Raw genomic sequence first — 17109 nt, 5'->3', positions numbered from 1 at the left:
GTTTATATGTAAACTAATAAATAACAGGAAGGATACTTTCAAAGTAGTAACTTCTGGTTTCTAGAATGTAACACATGTCAGACTGACTGATGATAAGCTTCCACAAACTAAATGTTTTCAACACAGGATGATGAAGTTCTAAAGCCTATCTTTGTTTTTAATGTACACTGTCATTCTATATATGGGCCTCCCCCCACCATCAACTTTCTGAAATATTTTTTAGCTCTTTCCAGTTATATGTGAAAGTACAATTTTTAAATGCTCCTGAAAGTAAAATTTATGACCCAAATTCCTCAAATGAATCACCAAATGCTGGATATGGGAGGCTGGTAACTCTGTGTATCAGGAAACAAAAACCAATCTGAGTGAGTCATCTCTGTGATCAAAGATAACACAGCCACAGCCAGGGCTTGGTGCAAACAAATGGCTACAGCAATCACACACCAGAATCTCGTGTTTAATGGTTTCTCACATTAAAGTGCATCAGTCAGCTCTGTGAAACCAGGAAGTGGAACCCAGGACACCACATAAATAACAAGTACACTCTCTTGAGTTGGTTATATTTTATCCTTCTGCTCTAAATCTATTTCAATTTTTTGGCAGATATATAAAAATGAAGATGCTGTTTTGTCAAGAGGGAAGCAAAAAGGTAAAAAGGTAACTAAGATGACAGGACTTCAGAAATATCTCATAAGCAAATTTCAGTACTTTTCAGAGGCCTATTTATTGAGGCCTTTGATCCAAAACAAAAAGGGTGATCAGAAGCTGGCAAATGTCATCACACTGAGTGTAAACTATAATAGTTTCCATCTCATTGCATACTAATTTTGAATGGGCTTTTATGTTATCTATATATCAAGAAACATTTACCTTTATGTTTTTACACTCTATCAATGGAAATATATGTTTATTTAGCAGTAAGAGAGTACATATGGTAAAAAAAAAGAAAAAAGGAAAGTAGCAGCTGGCAAGTGCCTCGAAACAAATGAAAAGAGGACGTGGTAATAGGCTATAGAAGTAGAAATGCCTATTATCATTTGATTCCATGTATATTCTTTATGCATGTCTTTTTCTCAGACACTCCAAGCTTTAAAGAAGAGATGAGTGGGAAGTAAACGCATGCTACACAGCATTGCCATTTAGATGCTACCCCTTGAAACTACCCTCCAACTCCAGAGTGAAGAGCCAGGTGTCCCCTTAAGTCCAGGGATAGGGGTGTATGCCAGAACCGAGCCTGCCCTGTGCTGACCAGGCTCCACACAGGGATAAGGCTATATTTATCAAAAGGGGGTATCTCCTATCAACACCACATGCCCATTAGCAGGCAGGACTCCCAAGGAACACTTCTTAAACAGTAGATAGGAGCTCCTAAACCCGTAATCTGAAAAAACTGGAGGCCAGTTGGAGGCAACGGCAGTAATTTCAGGCCCCCACCTTCACAAGGACCCTCCCAACGTTAAAAAAAAAAAAAACCTAAAAACTATAATTTCTGAAATAGAAACAGGATTAAATAGCCCCATACAGCCCATGCCACTCCCATTATTTGCATGCAGCATACACTACCTCATAATGAAGGGAATAAAAGGTGCCATGCTGAGAGCAGAACAGGTGCCATCCATGGGGGAAGGGTAGAGTCTCCCCAACACCAAAAGTAACAGAAACATGCTGGGATGTCGGTTTAGTTCTCCCGTATCACTGAAAAAAAAAAGTATTGTACATAAAAGGTTTAATACTTGAGGCAGAGCACTGTCTTCAAACATTTTTCTCATTAAATAACTGCATATTGAGTTGGCCAAAAAGTACGTTTGGGTTTTTCATACCATCTTATGGAAAACTTGAAGGAACTTTTTGGCCAACCCAATATATAAAGTAAGACTCTATGATCAGGGATAATTGTCCTTTTTTGCATTTCTTGCCTCCACTTACTTCGTATCTTCTTACTGTGCAAATAAGGAAGAACTACTGGCAAAGCCGCAGACTGGGCTTTTGCACACGATTCTCTTCTCAAAGTGTATTATTTGATAATTAGAGTTTTCTGTTTTGATTTGAGCTGTTCCGACAGTAGAGAGATGCCTGTTCCAGAGTATGAAATGTGAAACTTTCAACATCCAAATGTACTTAAGAAAGCGTGAACAGTCGCTTACCAGGGCCAGAAAAGCCTGTCTGCACAAATTACTAATGTGAGGAAATGTATCATAAACAGAAGTAAAAATTCATTGATGCGATTTTATTTTCTCATTACAGACAAGTGGTATAAACTCATGCCGAGTACAAAAACTGCTGAAAGAATAAAATGGTCCATGCTCTAAGATGTCCATACTAACAATTCCACTACCAGCCACAGATTGTGATGGAAAGGACAACAGTGAACTTTGTTTTCAATCTGCCCTGATTAGAGTGGAAGCCCTCTTATTAGCTTTATTTTGTGTTTCCAGGGCTGCTGGCCATCTTCACTCAAGTAGAACAGTATCATTTCTGATCATACATGACCAGGTGAGTCAGCTGCAATAGACCAATGATTAAAACAAAAAATGACAGGTGTGTGTTAAAGCAAACTCAATGTGTAAACACACAGGCTCTCAAATGTAAGGGGAAGAAAATGATTCTTAGAAGAAATCACAATATGCTTCTAAAAATCTAATTCCTATAAAACATCAAAAACTTTAAAAACAGGATTTGTAAAAATGTAAAATAAAATCTAAAAACCTGATTTTATATAACTTTTCAGGTACAAATCTGCTACAGAGCATCAGGCAATGCGATGTAATAAAGAAGCAGGGTTTTTTTTTTTAATATCCATCTATGTTACAAGGAAAGACCTGATTAAAACCTGCTGCCTGGAGGGAAAAATCTCAAAGTAATTCACATCCTTGATTCCACTTTGGCCCACCCTATTCTCTTACCTGTCCACAGTATTGGCCACGGTTTCCAACTGTTTGAGAAGAAAGGGATAGAGTTCAGGGAAACGAGAGAAAAATTCGCTCCCTGTCATTCTGTGGAGGTAGAAAAGGAGATAAATTATTATCATTTATTTCCTCTGAATTGATAAAGCCTTTTTATTTATTCATTTTTTTAAAGAACATCAACTAAGATCATTTGTTTGAATATTTAATGAAATAAAGTTAAGAACAAAACTTAACATCTGAAGAATTTAATTCTTTTGGATTTTGGAAACGCTCTTAACACAAGGAAGTTTACCTCAAAATTTAAGATTACATATACTTATAGGTCTTTAATATTAAATTCTGACAGGGAAGAAATGTGCAATTTGTGAAAATGCCAAATTTCCACAATTGATTTGGACCATGAATATAATCAGCACCTGGTTGACTGAGACTGATTCAGCTTCAGGAATAAGCACAATGTAAAACAAGGTTTCTCCAAGTTGGCATCAATGACATTTTGGATGAGAGAGCTCCTTGTTGTGGGGGCTATCCTGTGCAGTGTAGAAAGTTTAGCAGCCTCCATAGCTTCTACCCATGATATGCCAGTAGCACAACAGCCCTCCCCACACCAACTGACAACCAAAGATATCTTTGGACATTGCCAAATGCACCCTGAGAGGAAAAGAAAAGTTCCCAGTTGAGACCCACTGACTGGAGCATGATCATCAGAAGACATGGCATGTAAGGTTCTGGAGCATCAATTTGTGAGGATTATCTTCTCCCTCTTTACAAACGCTGCTCCCTGCACTCTGACAAGATTCCAGAAATAGTTCTTCCAACTGTACAATCGACAAAAAAGCCCAAGCTAAATATGGCACTTGGTTAAATACTGTGTCTCCAAAACTATTAAGGAACTACTCTGAAGGGGTGACATACATATTCCCAAACCTGCCCCTTTTATCAACTCTAGATACATTCTCCTATTAATAAAGACCCCAAATACCATTTTTCAAAAACTGAAGCATATTTTACACACAGTGAAATGCTCAGATCTTAAGTATACCATTTGGTCAATTTTCATAAATGCATACACTCACGTAATCGACCTCTGTGAAACCTGAGGAGATTTCCATCATTCTAGAAAGTTCTCTTTCATCCCTTTTCCAGTCAGCTCTGAATCCCCAAAGCAACCACGATTTGATTTCTATCAACACAATTTGGTTTTGTCTATGCTAGAATTTCATATAAATGTAATAATGCATTACTTTACTTTTTGGGTCTGCCTTTTTTCCACTCAGCATAAAACTTATGATATTCATTCATGTTATTCAATGTATCAATAGATTGATTCTTTTTGTTGCTTTGCATGAATATACAAGTCTGTTTAACCATTCTTCTCTTGACAGACATGGACTGTTTCCATTTGTTGGCTTTCATGAATAAAGCTGCTATGAATATTCTTGGACAAGGTTTTTTGTGGACATATATTTTAATTTTTCTTAGATAAATATCTGAGAATAAAACTGAAGTTTAATATTTTAGAAAACTGATGGTTTTCCAAAATAATTATAACATTTTATGCTCTCAACAACAATAAGCAAGCATTTTAGTAGGTCTAAATCCTTTTCAACATTTCCTGTTGTCTTTTTTTTCCATTTTAGCCATTCTCATGACTCTGGAGAAGAGTGATTACTTTTATTTATTGCATACTTTAAAAAAAAATTATCACAATATAATTGCTTTACAATCTTCTGTTAGGTTTTGCTGTAAAGTGAATCAGTTACAAGTATACCTATATTCTCTCTTTTTTACATTTTCTTCCAATTTAGGTCACCAAAGAGCACTGAGTAAAGTTCCCTATGCTATATAGTAGGTTCTTATTAATTCTCTATTTTATACATAGTCGTGTATAAATGTCAATCCCATTCTTCCAACTCATCCCACCCTCTTTCTTTCCCGCTTGGTATCTTAAGTTTTTCTTCTACATCTGTTGCAAACTTTTTAAACCTTACCACAACTTTATAAATTTCTTTTTATATAACTATTTCATATTCAGTAAAATAAAAATTTTTTGAAGTCCTTACTCATTTCAAACTATAGATTTATCGAACATTTATTGGGCATTTTATGTAAAGAAAGCTCATTTCCTTCGTTATACTTACATATTTTTATGGAAAAAATTAGTAAATGTTAAAAGGAACAGACTGCCCAGTGCCTCTCCTCATAGAAACCTATGCAAAAGTATCTTGGCTGAGAAAGTATTAAAAAAAGACTTTAAAAAACTCAGTGAATTCGGGTACACACTTTTCGTTTGACTTTTTTCCATCAACAAATATGAATATTACACATACTGTTGTGCACCTTGATGTGCCAAGAGCAGACAGACTAGAGCGGAGAGAGCAGAAACACGGTGGCCCCGTAGACATTCACTACATGCGCACCTGTTCCCCTCAACTAGAGCATTAATCTATAGGCATCAAGGCTTCCCTGCATCTCTCTTGATTCATGGCATAATACTCTGTACATGTTGGTTGACTGGTAAATATTATGGCAATGAATGAATAAATAATGGTAGCCAGAGAAGAAAAAAAATTCTAATATACTTGACTTCAAACCTATGCTTTATGCCTTTATTCTCTCAGTGACTGGTACCTACCTGACACTTAACTACTCATTCAGCTTCCCAAGCCCAAAGCTCCCAATGCACCGATCAATAGGCAAGTCTTGCCACTTTTACCACCAGAGTATATATTGAGTCTATTTCCCACCATTCCCCCTATTTAGACCACAAGTCTGATGCCATTGTTTCTTGTCTAGAAGCTGTATCAGCCTCTCACAGGACCTCTTTGCCTCAGATCTTCCCTCTCTGTAACTCTGTTGTGATAAGAACTGTCTTTAAAATACAAACCTATATTATGAGATTAATAGTTCCCTAGAGAAGGCAATGGCATCCCACTCCAGTACTCTTGCCTGGAAAATCCCATGGATAGAGGAGCCTGGTAGGCTGCAGTCCATGGGGCTGCAAAGAGTCGGACACGACTGAGCGACTTCTTTCACTTTTCACTTTCTTGCATTGGAGAAGGAAATGGCAACCCACTCTAGTGTTCTTGCCTGGAGAATCCCAGGGATGGCGGAGCCTGGTGGGCTGCTGTCTGTGAGGTCGCACAGGGTCGGACACGACTGAAGCGACTTAGCAGCAGCAGCAGCAGTGCCTTTTGGACAAAATCTTCAGCCTGACTTACAAAGTTGTGCTCATTCTGACTCACTTGTCCAGCTACTTCTGCCTCTCTGCCTTCAAAACCAGCCACACAGAATTTCTTTTGGTCCTATCAATGTTTCATGCTCTTCCTACTCTCCAGATGTTGGCAAGTAGACTTTCTGCTAGGAACACTTCTGCCCTAGCCCACCCCAGACTAACCCGAAGCAATCTTTTAATTTGGGGCCTAGGCCAACTTCTCCTAGGACACATCCCTGATGTTTCAAACGTGTGTTAGGTGCCTGACATTAGTCTTACACTATAATTTACAATCTCCCAATCATAGCATTTAGAGCACTCCATAACTTGCTGATTTCTCACACCAATTACACACTCTCCATGGGCAGAGACTAACTGTATGTATCTTATTTCTCCATATTATCTCAGGTACTAAGTATGATGCTCAGTTCACAGATGGTGAACAGTTGCTGGGTTAATGAAGCTAGAGAAAAGAGTCCTTGACAAAGTCAAGGAGAAAAAGAATTATGATTAATAAGTAACAAATAAATATTTTCCTAAAGTGCATCATTAGCTGTATCTAAGGGCATTCAGAAGAAGTGAAGTGAAGAAGTGAAGTGAAGTCGCTCAGTCATGTCCGAATCTTTGCAACCCCATGGACTAGCCCACCAGGCTCCTCTGTCCACGGGATTCTTCAGGCAAGAATACTGGAGTGGGATACCATACTTCCTTTTCCAGGGGATCTTCCTGACCCAGGGATCAAACCTGGGTCTCCTGCATTGGAGGCAGACGCTTTAACCTCTGAGCTACCAGGGAAGTCAGAATCATCCTCTCAATTAACAAACTGAGTATCTTGGCAGGGCTCAAAATGTTCTTAAACACAAATATATAAAGCTCATCTTCCTGGTTTACAAACAATTTGATTCCAGTTCCCCCAAATAAGCCGACAGGGTAATATGTTACCTCCCCAGATATAGCAAGCCCTGGAAAAGGTCAGTTTTCATTCCAATCCCAAAGAAAGGCAATGGGAAAGAATGCTCAAAATACTGCACAATTGCACTCATCTCACACGCTAGTAAAGTAAAACTCAAAAATTCTCCAAGCCAGGCTTCAACAATATGTGAACTGTGAACTTTCAGATGTTCAAGCTGGATTTAGAAAAGGCAGAGGAACCAGAGATCAAGTTGCCAACAGCTGTTGGATCATCGAAAAAGCAAGAGAATTCCAGAAAAACATCTACTTCTGCTTTATTCACTATGCCAAAGCCTTTGACTGTGTGGATCACAATAAACTGTGGAAAATTCTGAAAGAGACGGGAATACCAGACCACCTGACCTGCCTCTTGAGAAATCTGCATGCAACAGATTAGAACTAGAAGCAACAGTTAGAATTGGACATGGAACAACAGATTGGTTCCAAACAGAAAAAGAAGTATGTCGAGGCTGTGTATTGTCACCCTGCTTATTTAACTTATATGCAGAGTACATCATGAGAAACGCTGGGCTGGAAGAAGCACAAGCTGGAATCAAGATTGCCGGGAGAAATATCAATAACCTCAGATATGCAGATGACACCACCCTTATGGCAGAAAGTGAAGAGGAACTAAAAAGCCTCTTGATGAAAGTGATGGAGGAGAGTAAAAAGTTGGCTTAAAGCTCAACATTCAGAAAACAAAGATCATGGCATCTGTTCCCATCACTTCATGGGAAATAGATAGGGAGACAGTGGAAACAGTGTCAGACTTTATTTTTTGGGGCTCCAAAATCACTGCAGCTAGTGATTGCAGCCATGAAATTAAAAGATGCTTACTCCTTGGAAGGAAAGTTATGACCAACCTAGACAGCATATTCAAAAGCAGAGACATTACTTCGCCAACAAAGGTCTGTCTAGTCAAGGCTATGGTTTTTCCGGTAGTCATGTATGGATGTGAGAGTTGGATATAAAGAAAGCTGAGTGCTGAAGAATTGATGTTTTTGAACTGTGGTGTTGGAGAAGACTCTTGAGAGTCCCTTGGACTGCAAGGAGATCCAACCAGTCCATCCTAGAGGAGATCAGTCCTGGGTGTTCACTGGAAGGACTGATGTTGAAGCTGAAACTCCAAATACTTTGGCCACCTGATGTGAAGAGCTGACTCATTTGAAAAGACCCTGACACTGGGAAAGACTGAAGGTGGGAGGAGATAGGGACCACAGAGGATAAGATGGTTGGATGGCATCGTCCACTCAGTGGGCATGAGTTTGAGTAAACTCCGGGAGTTGGTGATGGACAGTGGAGCATGGCGTGCTGCTGTCCATGGGGTCGCAAAGAGCTGGACACGACAGAGAGACTGAACTGAATTGAACTGGGGGTAAAATTCTCCAATGACAGGCATTTCAAACCTGTTTTCCTATGTGGCCAAAAACTAGCCCAGCAACTTTACTGGAAACAAGAGAAATGATAAAAAGGAACCTCTGTAATTTCAGTGTCCTAGGAAGACAAAGGAGAATAGCAAAAACTCTGAATGGGATAAAACAGATAGACACAGGAGACAACAAACAAGCCAGGATAGAGGGTGAGAATAAGCAGCTTTAACCTTGGGTTTTTCAGACTATCAAAAGGTGAGTTGTTCCCCATCCCACCGGGTAAGAATAATGCCAGCACAACAGATGAGAGAAACACAGAAGCTGCTTGAATAAATCAACATGTCCTGCACCAAGAATACGGTGCCCAGAGCACAGGGTGGCTGTCATTTCCACCAAGGCGATCCTTAGCTGCCATGTTCCCAGATGGACTCCCCCAGAGTCCAGCTGGGGCTGAGAATGAAAGAGGCTAGCAAGAGAGGTTTATGGAGTGAAAGAAAATGCCTGGCTGGCACCATTTTGTTTTTATTTTAGAAGCGATTTTAAATCTATTCTAACACTTCTTATTTATTGAGAAAAATTTAGATAAATAAAGAACATTGCAAAGAAAAATCTAAAAATCACCACAATCATACTACCTGAAGTTAGCAGCCAGTCTGTCTTGATGTCTGTTCAAACCTTTCTCCTCCTTATATACTGCCCTATAATCTGATTTTTACACTTAATATATGAAGAACACTGGTCCACATGGATCTGAACCCATTTTGATGTAGTAGCCTCTATGTGGTACACTCTCTGTGCTTCTCCTATGTTTGAACCCAGGCCTGGGGCACTAATCCAGACATCAAGCCAGTACAACTAAGCCACGTGTGGAAAGAGCCTCATTCCAGCACTGCCCTTTTGTCTGCACATTCCACACCTAATTTTGGTAATGCCAAGAGAGTCTAGTGTTGGACAGCATCTGACCTTTGGTCGTTTTGGTAGTCTATGAACTCTCCCTGCCATCTAACAGGCCTAGAGAAGCCTTCACGTGCAGCAAGCTTCTATTTCTTTTCGAGATCTGTGTCCTAATTAGTCAAAATGCCAGAAGCACACATGCTTCTGAGTTTTACACAGGATGAAAACTATCATGCAAAGAAAAGAAGTATTTGGGGAAACGCTGAAATAAGGTATCTCCGCCTCCCAGTTCCTACATATATACTCCCTATCGCTCTCAATCCTCCCAGGAACAAGGATCAACAGAGTAATGCACGAAGATATAAAAAGAGGAAGCTAGCAAGGGCAAGCGAAAACCTGCTGCAGCAAGGAGGTGCAGAGTAAATATCAGCAAAGGTAGAGTGTGTGCCTGGTTTTAAAAAGCCTGGACTTATTCACAGGCCATGGAGAAAACACCATAAAACTGGTCATTAGATGAAAACAAATGATGAAGGCAAAAGCCCGGGGGTTTTCAGTTGGTATTTCAAATAGGAACCCAATAAACTATTAAAACCTAGCTACTCCCTGGTTTCTGGTCTATAAAACCACCCCAGAGGAGAGAAATCAGCTAAGGGCCTATGTCTCCTTGCCACAGTGACTGCTGATAAAAACAGCAAACTCATCTTAAGAAAAACAGTACCCCCAAATGCAAACAAACCTACAAAGAAGACAAAGTGCACACACACACATTTCAAAGGATGATCAAATGCAAACTCAAAAAATAGAAACAATTAATAAGAAGAAATCTGGATTTGGAATCCCACCAAGAAAACCATCTCTGACTCCGTTCCCAGAATCCTCTCTCTACCTCTGACTGGGGCTGACACTAGAATTTCTCCCTAGAGTTGTAATAACTAAACAAGAATAAGGGATTGGACAAAAGGGATGTCAGGGGTCCCAGGGTCAGAATCTCACACTCGACAAGCACTTGTAATCACTGTGATGCGTCCACCAGGAAGTCCTGTTATAAGTCCTGTTATTAAACTTCAGGCAAACTGTGTAGGAAGTTAAAGGACTCTGACCAGGTCTCCTGCCAGTCTCATCTACCTTCCTAATCTCTGTAGATAGCCATGGAATTCTTGGCCATGTTGAAAGCTTTTCTAAACCTTTCCTGCAGGAACTGCTTTCCAGATGGAGAAGCTTCCGAATCACAAAATTAGCCATTACTATGCCCATGGACGGAGGAACCTGGTAGGCTGCAGTCCATGGGGTCCCTAGGAGTTGGACACGACTGAGCGACTTCACTTTCACTTTTCACTTTCATGCATTGGAGAAGGAAATGGCAACCCACTCCAGTGTTCTTGCCTGGAGAATCCCAGGGACAGGGGAGCCTCGTGGGCTGCCGTCTATGGGGTCACACAGAGTCAGACACGACTGAAGCAACTTAGCAGCAGCGGCAGCAGCATGCAATACCCAGGGAGGGAAGTGAATGGTCTTGGTTCTGAAAATGCCCTGCCCTACTCCTTGTGAAATCACTGGTCATAAGAGAGCTGGGAAACATGCTTTCTGTCCTTACCCAGCCAGTTAGTCAGTAAGCAAGCATCTCTTGAATGTCTCATGTGTGCAAGGTCCCATTCTGGCAGCTTATATTGGATTTTAAAAACTGTTTTATTTATTTACTTCATTGGCTGCACTGGGTGTTATTTAGTTATACCATGCGAACTCTTAACTGTGGCATGTAGGATCTAGCTCCCCGACCAGGGATCAAACCTGGGTCCCCTTCATTGGGAGCATACTATCTTAGCCACTAGACCACCAGGGGACTTCCCTTTACTGGATTTTTTCTTTTCTTTTTTAAAATCAGAAATTTTTTTCTTAGGAAATGTTTCTTACTGAATCCCATCGTCTAAATATCTCAGTATATCTGGTTTAATTCACTAATCATTGTGTAAGCAGTCTGTGGTAGACTGTTTCCAAAGATGGCTGCCAACAGTTCCTACTGCCTCCCTACCTGGGCAGGACCCCTTCCCTTCAGGAGGCGGGGTCTATCTCCTCTCCCCTGGCCTCCAGCCTAGGAGCCCTGTGAGTTCTCCGATCAACAGGAAGTGATGCAGTGCCAGCTGTGTCTTGGGCTTCACAAGGCCTGGCAGCTTCTGTATTCACTGTCCCGAGGACGTGGCTACTCTGCGAGAGAGTCCTCACTAGCCTGCCCAGGCATCCTTGCCTCAGTTGAGGCCCCAGATGAATGCCGCCATGTGAGTGACCCCAGATGACACCACACGGTAAAGAAGAACCACACAGCTGAACCCAGCCAACCCACAGAATTGTTGAGAGATTGAAGAAAAAAAAAAAAAAAAAACACAACACTGTCATTATTTTAAGCTACTAAATTTGGGGATGTTTGTTTTGTAGCAATGAAACACAGTTATAACATTTGAGACACTGAGTTATACTCTGTGAAAAAGGCAAAATACTAAATAAAAAGGACACTGATAACAAGGAACTCACAGTTTAACTTCTGTATTTATCCTCTCACAGTTCTGGAGGCCAGAAATCTGAAATCATGATCAATGGTCCCAAAATCAAAGAGTCAGAGTTGTACTTCCAGAGGTTCTGGGGGAGAATACAAATCCTCACCGCTTCTAGTTCTGCATGGTTGTGGCATTCCCACCATCTCCAGTCTCTTCTGCAGGCACACTGCTTTCTCCTCTTTTGTCTCTCAAATCTCCCCTGCTTTCCACTTACCAGTGATGGCATTAAGGCCCAACCAGATAATCCAAGATAGTCACCTCATTGAAAGATCCTACAAAGACCCCCTTTGCTTACAAGGTAACATTTACAGGTTCTAGGGATTAAGAACTGATGTCTCTGGGGTGGAGGGGAGGGAGTGAGAGAACCGGTATTTGCCTTGTACAACTGCGAAAACCTAAGAGTTAAGACACTCAGGGCAAGAGTGAACATAATTGGTTTATTCCAAGGCAGTTATTTTCCAAATCTTTAAAGCAATGAAACCATTTTTTTTTCAACTATACTCCCAATATTTAAAACATTAGAAAAAACAACTACAAACCAGAACCATTAGGGTGGAAGCAGGGTTGGGGTGAGAGATCATCAGTTTGGCCTCCCTCTTATCCTTAGCAAGCACAGGCTCTGATATGCCTATGTGAGCCCAAGAGGCACAGTTTAGAGGGGCTTTGGAAGACAGTAAAACTCAAGATAGCAGTCCACACTACTTATCTTTTTACTTCCTTTTATTCCCAAATTTCCAAATCTCTCTTTTTAAGAAAGCATACTCCATCTGTCACTGCCTATAAGTCCCTATGATATTTCATCTTTTCTGTAACATTAATAGCTACTGCCGTTTTATTAAAACATATTCCAAGTCTGTCTCCTCTCACTAGGAAGTTAGATCCTTGAGACTAAAAATTGTCTTATTTCTTCTCTAACCTCAACACCTAGAATGCTGCTAGTACACAGGACACTCAGTGCTCCCTTCTTATTGTTTTCTCAGAATTCCCTCCACAAATCTTGCTCCAGGAAAGAACAGGCTGTCTTCTTTTCAACCATAAGTGTCCATTTCCCAAGAGTCTGACTCTCAAAATAAAAACAGGATGAAAAAGCTCTTATTTGGTAATTCTAAAGAATTATCATGTATGGACATGAGAGTTGGACTATAAAGAAAGCTGAGCGCAGAAGAATTGATGCTTTTGAACTATGGTGTGGGAGAAGATTCTTGAGGGTCCCTTGGACTGCAAGGAGATCCAACCAGTCCATCCTAAAGGAGATCAGTCCTGGGTGTTCATTGGAAGGACTGATGTTGAAGCTGAAACTCCAATACTTTGGCCACCTGATGCAAAGAGCTGACTCATTTGAAAAGACTCTGATTCTGGGAAAGATTGAGGGCAGGAAGAGAAGGGGATGACGGAGGATGAGATGATTGGATGGCATGACCGACCCATGGACATGGGTTTGGGTGGACTCCAGGAGTTGGTGATGGACAGGGAGGCCTGGCGTGCTGTGGTTCATGGGGTCACAAAGTGTCAGACAAGACTGAGCAACCGAACTGAAAGAATATCATATAGACATTAAAACTATAGTCAAGCAAATGCACTAAACAGGCAAAAAGTTCAGTGTTGAACTGGTCTCATCCTCATCCAAAAATTCTAGCAAGAAATCACCTAGAAACTTCTCTCTCACTCATTAACAATAGACTAATTTAACAAACGGTCCAATATTTCAGAATAAAAATTTCTTGGTTTCTAGCCCTGTAATGCTTTCATTCAACTATTTTTTTTCAAGATCCTACTCGAAACGTTATGGACATTTTCACTAAGACTAATATGAATTTGCCAAATTCATATTACTAAAGCATGAGGAAGGTGCCAACAGAGTTCCAGACTTCAAGGAACATATCAGAGCAGGAGGGACCCTCAAAGAAGATCTACTACTCTAATCATTTAATTTTCCATATGAAGAAACCAATGCTCAGAAGAACTGAGTTTCCCAAATTCAAAATACAAGTTGGGGGAAAATTCAAGACTAGAACCCAATTCTCTTGTTTCCCAATCCAGCCACTAGACTTTTTTAGGGTTTCCATTACACAGGTAATCCACTCATCCTGTACCGGGCATCTACTTAATGAGGAGAGGACACTGTGGCCCAGACAGGCCAGTTTTCAAAGGAGTTCATGTCCTCATGATGGGATCAGATAGCCATCTCTCCCCTGCTGTCAATCAGCCCCGGTCAACTTAGACTAAGATTCCCTACCTAAGCTTCTACTTCCATACCCTGAGCCAGGCCCACTCACCACCTTTAAATGGAGTGTGCAGGCAAACTGGCAACTAAACTAATCCTTAAAAATCTATCCATCTGCCTTTAAAAAGCATTTTCAGAGGTCAATGGACCACAGATACTCCATTTGATCTAATAAGTTTCATCTCCCCTGTATTCAAATTAAGAGAATCTTTCGAGTATACCACAATACCCTTAAACACTCTCACCACCACGACCCTCCCCTCAAAAAAACGAAAAACAAAAATATAAAGGAAAAAAATCTGTTAAATCTCATGCAAATCAAACCAGAAAAGACAGTATGTTTATTTGTTCTTATTCAGACTCAAGGGCTTCTCCCTAGTGAATCCGTGTTTTTTGTAAGTTTATACTCAGGCCAAGGCTTATTTACAAGGGAAAAAAAACAAAACAAAACCAGAAAACCAAGGAGTCATCAGGCAAATGTCACACTCCCAGAACATTGTCTATAACTAGGTATGATGTGATGTCCAGTGTATGTTTTCCCAAATTCATAGTTAGAGGAAATAAGACTCAGAAATCAAAGAATGATTTCTTCTGCTGTGAAAGTATTTAAGAGTCTCTATGTCCATCTTAGACTGCAGGATTTAGTCTTCTCTCTGAACAACTGCCTGGAAGTACTCAAAAAGATGGGGTAATTTTCAACAGATTGGCTGGATCTCCAGACGAAGAAGGAAAGCCAGCATTTGGCAGAGTTGTAAAAAGAACACTTTGGACATCTTAGCCATTTATTTTTTGGAGAGCCAGAAAACTAATCTGGAATAAGTATAACTCATTATTATTATTATTTAAAATCCTAACCTTTGGCTTCTGGGTTTGGAAGCTGGAAACATGTTGGTTTCTGTAGAAATGCAAACGAAATTTATTAAATTCGACATTCCAAGATCAGGGCTCTGTGTCTGGTGTTCTCACGAATGCTGTGTTTGTTTGTTTGTTTTTTTAATACTCTCAAGGAAGTAGGGTACCACCTCTTCACAGACCCTGGAAAGCCATATGCTTGGCCCTGAGAGCAGCCTGTACCCTGAGATCACACCGAGGCAGGCTTTCAATACGGCTGGGAGCCATTCTCTGCCATGCATGTTTCCCCTTAACAGCCAGACCCAAAACCCTTCAAAAGGCTGAGGTTGTGTTTGCTACTTCAACTGTATCTCCTATAGCACCTAGTAGAAGAGACAGACATAGCATGTGCTGCCTTCATTTAAAAGTAAATTAAGGAATAAATCATGTCTCGTCTCTTTCCCCTCTTTTGAGTTATATTCTATTAATTACAATTAATGTACGCTCATTAAAAAAAAAACCCAAACAATATACAGATGTGTGAGTAGTAAAAGAAATATCACACTGCCCCATTCAAGACCTTTTCTATACATGTATAAAAACATTAAAACTATACATGTAATACACATAGCTGTTTTGGAGGAAATGATCAACAGGAAGGTTTGTGTTGAATATTGTTCAGCAACTCTCACTTAAAAAAAATATTTGCTGCTTTACAAATCATTTAGATTCTGTAAGTAGAAAGAGAAAAATCAAGTTTTTCTTGTCCTTAATTTTATTTTAGATTTTTTTTTGATGCAGACTATTTTTAAGATCTTTATTGAATTTGTTACAAGGTTGCTTCTCTTTTAAGTTTTGGGTTTTTGGCCCTGAGGTATGTGGGATCTTAGCTTCCTGACCAGGGATCAAACCTACACCTCCTGTATTGGAAGGTGAAGTCTTAACTACAGGACACCCAGGGAAGTCCCTTGTGACTAATTTTTTTAAATGTTTTGAATAAAAGTATAATCTATTACTATCTCCATATTTGATCAATAATCTAGCTGAATACAAAATAAAAGGAAGGTAATCACACTCCATCAGAACGTTAAAGGTATCTCTCTTCTATCTTCTAAGTCTGCTCTCATTTTGATCCTTAATTCTCCATATGTGAACTGTTTTTGTTTTTCTGAACTCTACAAAATTTTAGAAATTTCATAATGATGTATTGTGTCTTGGTGTGGATTGTTTTTCAGTCACTGTACCAGAACGAGCGTCCTTAAGTTCCAGGAAAATTTTCTGTGCTGTTTTTTTGACAATTTCCTGCCCTTACTTTGCTCTGCTCCAACCTCCTGTCCCCCGACCCTCACTTTTCCTGGTTGTACCATACACATGCGGGATCTAGTTCCCTGACCAGGAATAGAACCTCAGCCCCTGCAGTGGAAGTACAGAGTCTTAACCACTGGACTGCCAGGGAAATCCCTGCGCTCTCCCTTAGAACTCTTGTAAGCAGAATATTGAATTGCCCGAAATAATCTTCCGATTTTTTTCAATCCCTTTCCCACCTTCCATCTCTCTTGATCTCTTGAGTTTTGCCTCTGAAAGGGTTCTTTTATTCTGTCTTCCATCTTTTTTTCTTTTTTAAAAATTTAATTTATTTAATTGGAGGCTAATTACTTTATAATATTGTAGTGGTTTTTGCCATATATTCACATGAGTCAGCCATGGGTGTATATGTGTTCCCCATCCTGAACCCCTCTCCCACCTCCCTCTCCACCCCATCCCTCAGGGTCATCCCAGTGCACCAGCCCTGAGCACCCTGTCTCATGCATTGAACCTGGACTGGTGATCTGTTTCATATATGATAATATACATGTTTCAATCCTATTCTCTCAAATCATCCCACCCTTGCCTTCTCCCACAGAGTCCAAAAGACTGTTCTTTACATCTGTGTCTCTTTTGCTGTCTCGCATATAGGGTCATCGTTACCATCTTTGTAAATTCCATATATATGCGTTTTTTCATATATATGCGTTACATATATTGGTGTTTTTCCTTTGTGACTTACTTCACTCTATAGGCTATAATCCACGGGCTCGCAAAGAGTTGGACATGATTGAGTGACTTCACTTCACTTTTCACTCTGTGTAACAGGCTCCAGTTTCATCCACCTCATTCAGTTCAGTTCACT

General features: G+C 40.2%; 1 protein-coding gene and 1 non-coding gene across 4 annotated transcripts in view; both read right to left on the bottom strand.

Moving 5' to 3' along the window:
• Positions 1 to 17109, bottom strand: part of THADA (THADA armadillo repeat containing) — a 322784-nt gene that overhangs the window by 184520 nt on the left and 121155 nt on the right. For all 3 annotated transcript variants that reach the window (XM_068965145.1, XM_068965155.1, XM_068965164.1), the window contains exons 26-27: positions 2904 to 2993; positions 1564 to 1695 (exon numbers count right to left, since the gene is read on the bottom strand). In XM_068965145.1, the coding sequence (XP_068821246.1) occupies positions 1564 to 1695; positions 2904 to 2993 (222 nt within the window). The remainder of the gene's footprint in view (positions 1 to 1563; positions 1696 to 2903; positions 2994 to 17109) is intronic.
• TRNAW-CCA (transfer RNA tryptophan (anticodon CCA)) lies at positions 6843 to 6915 on the bottom strand. Its single transcript has one exon. It is a non-coding gene; the product is annotated as a tRNA-Trp (tRNA).

Source organism: Capricornis sumatraensis, chromosome 1, assembly GCF_032405125.1.
Source record: "Capricornis sumatraensis isolate serow.1 chromosome 1, serow.2, whole genome shotgun sequence".
NCBI classification, from domain to species: Eukaryota; Metazoa; Chordata; class Mammalia; order Artiodactyla; family Bovidae; genus Capricornis; species Capricornis sumatraensis.
Note: the sequence above shows the minus strand (reverse complement) of the source record. Positions and strands in the feature narration are given on the sequence as shown.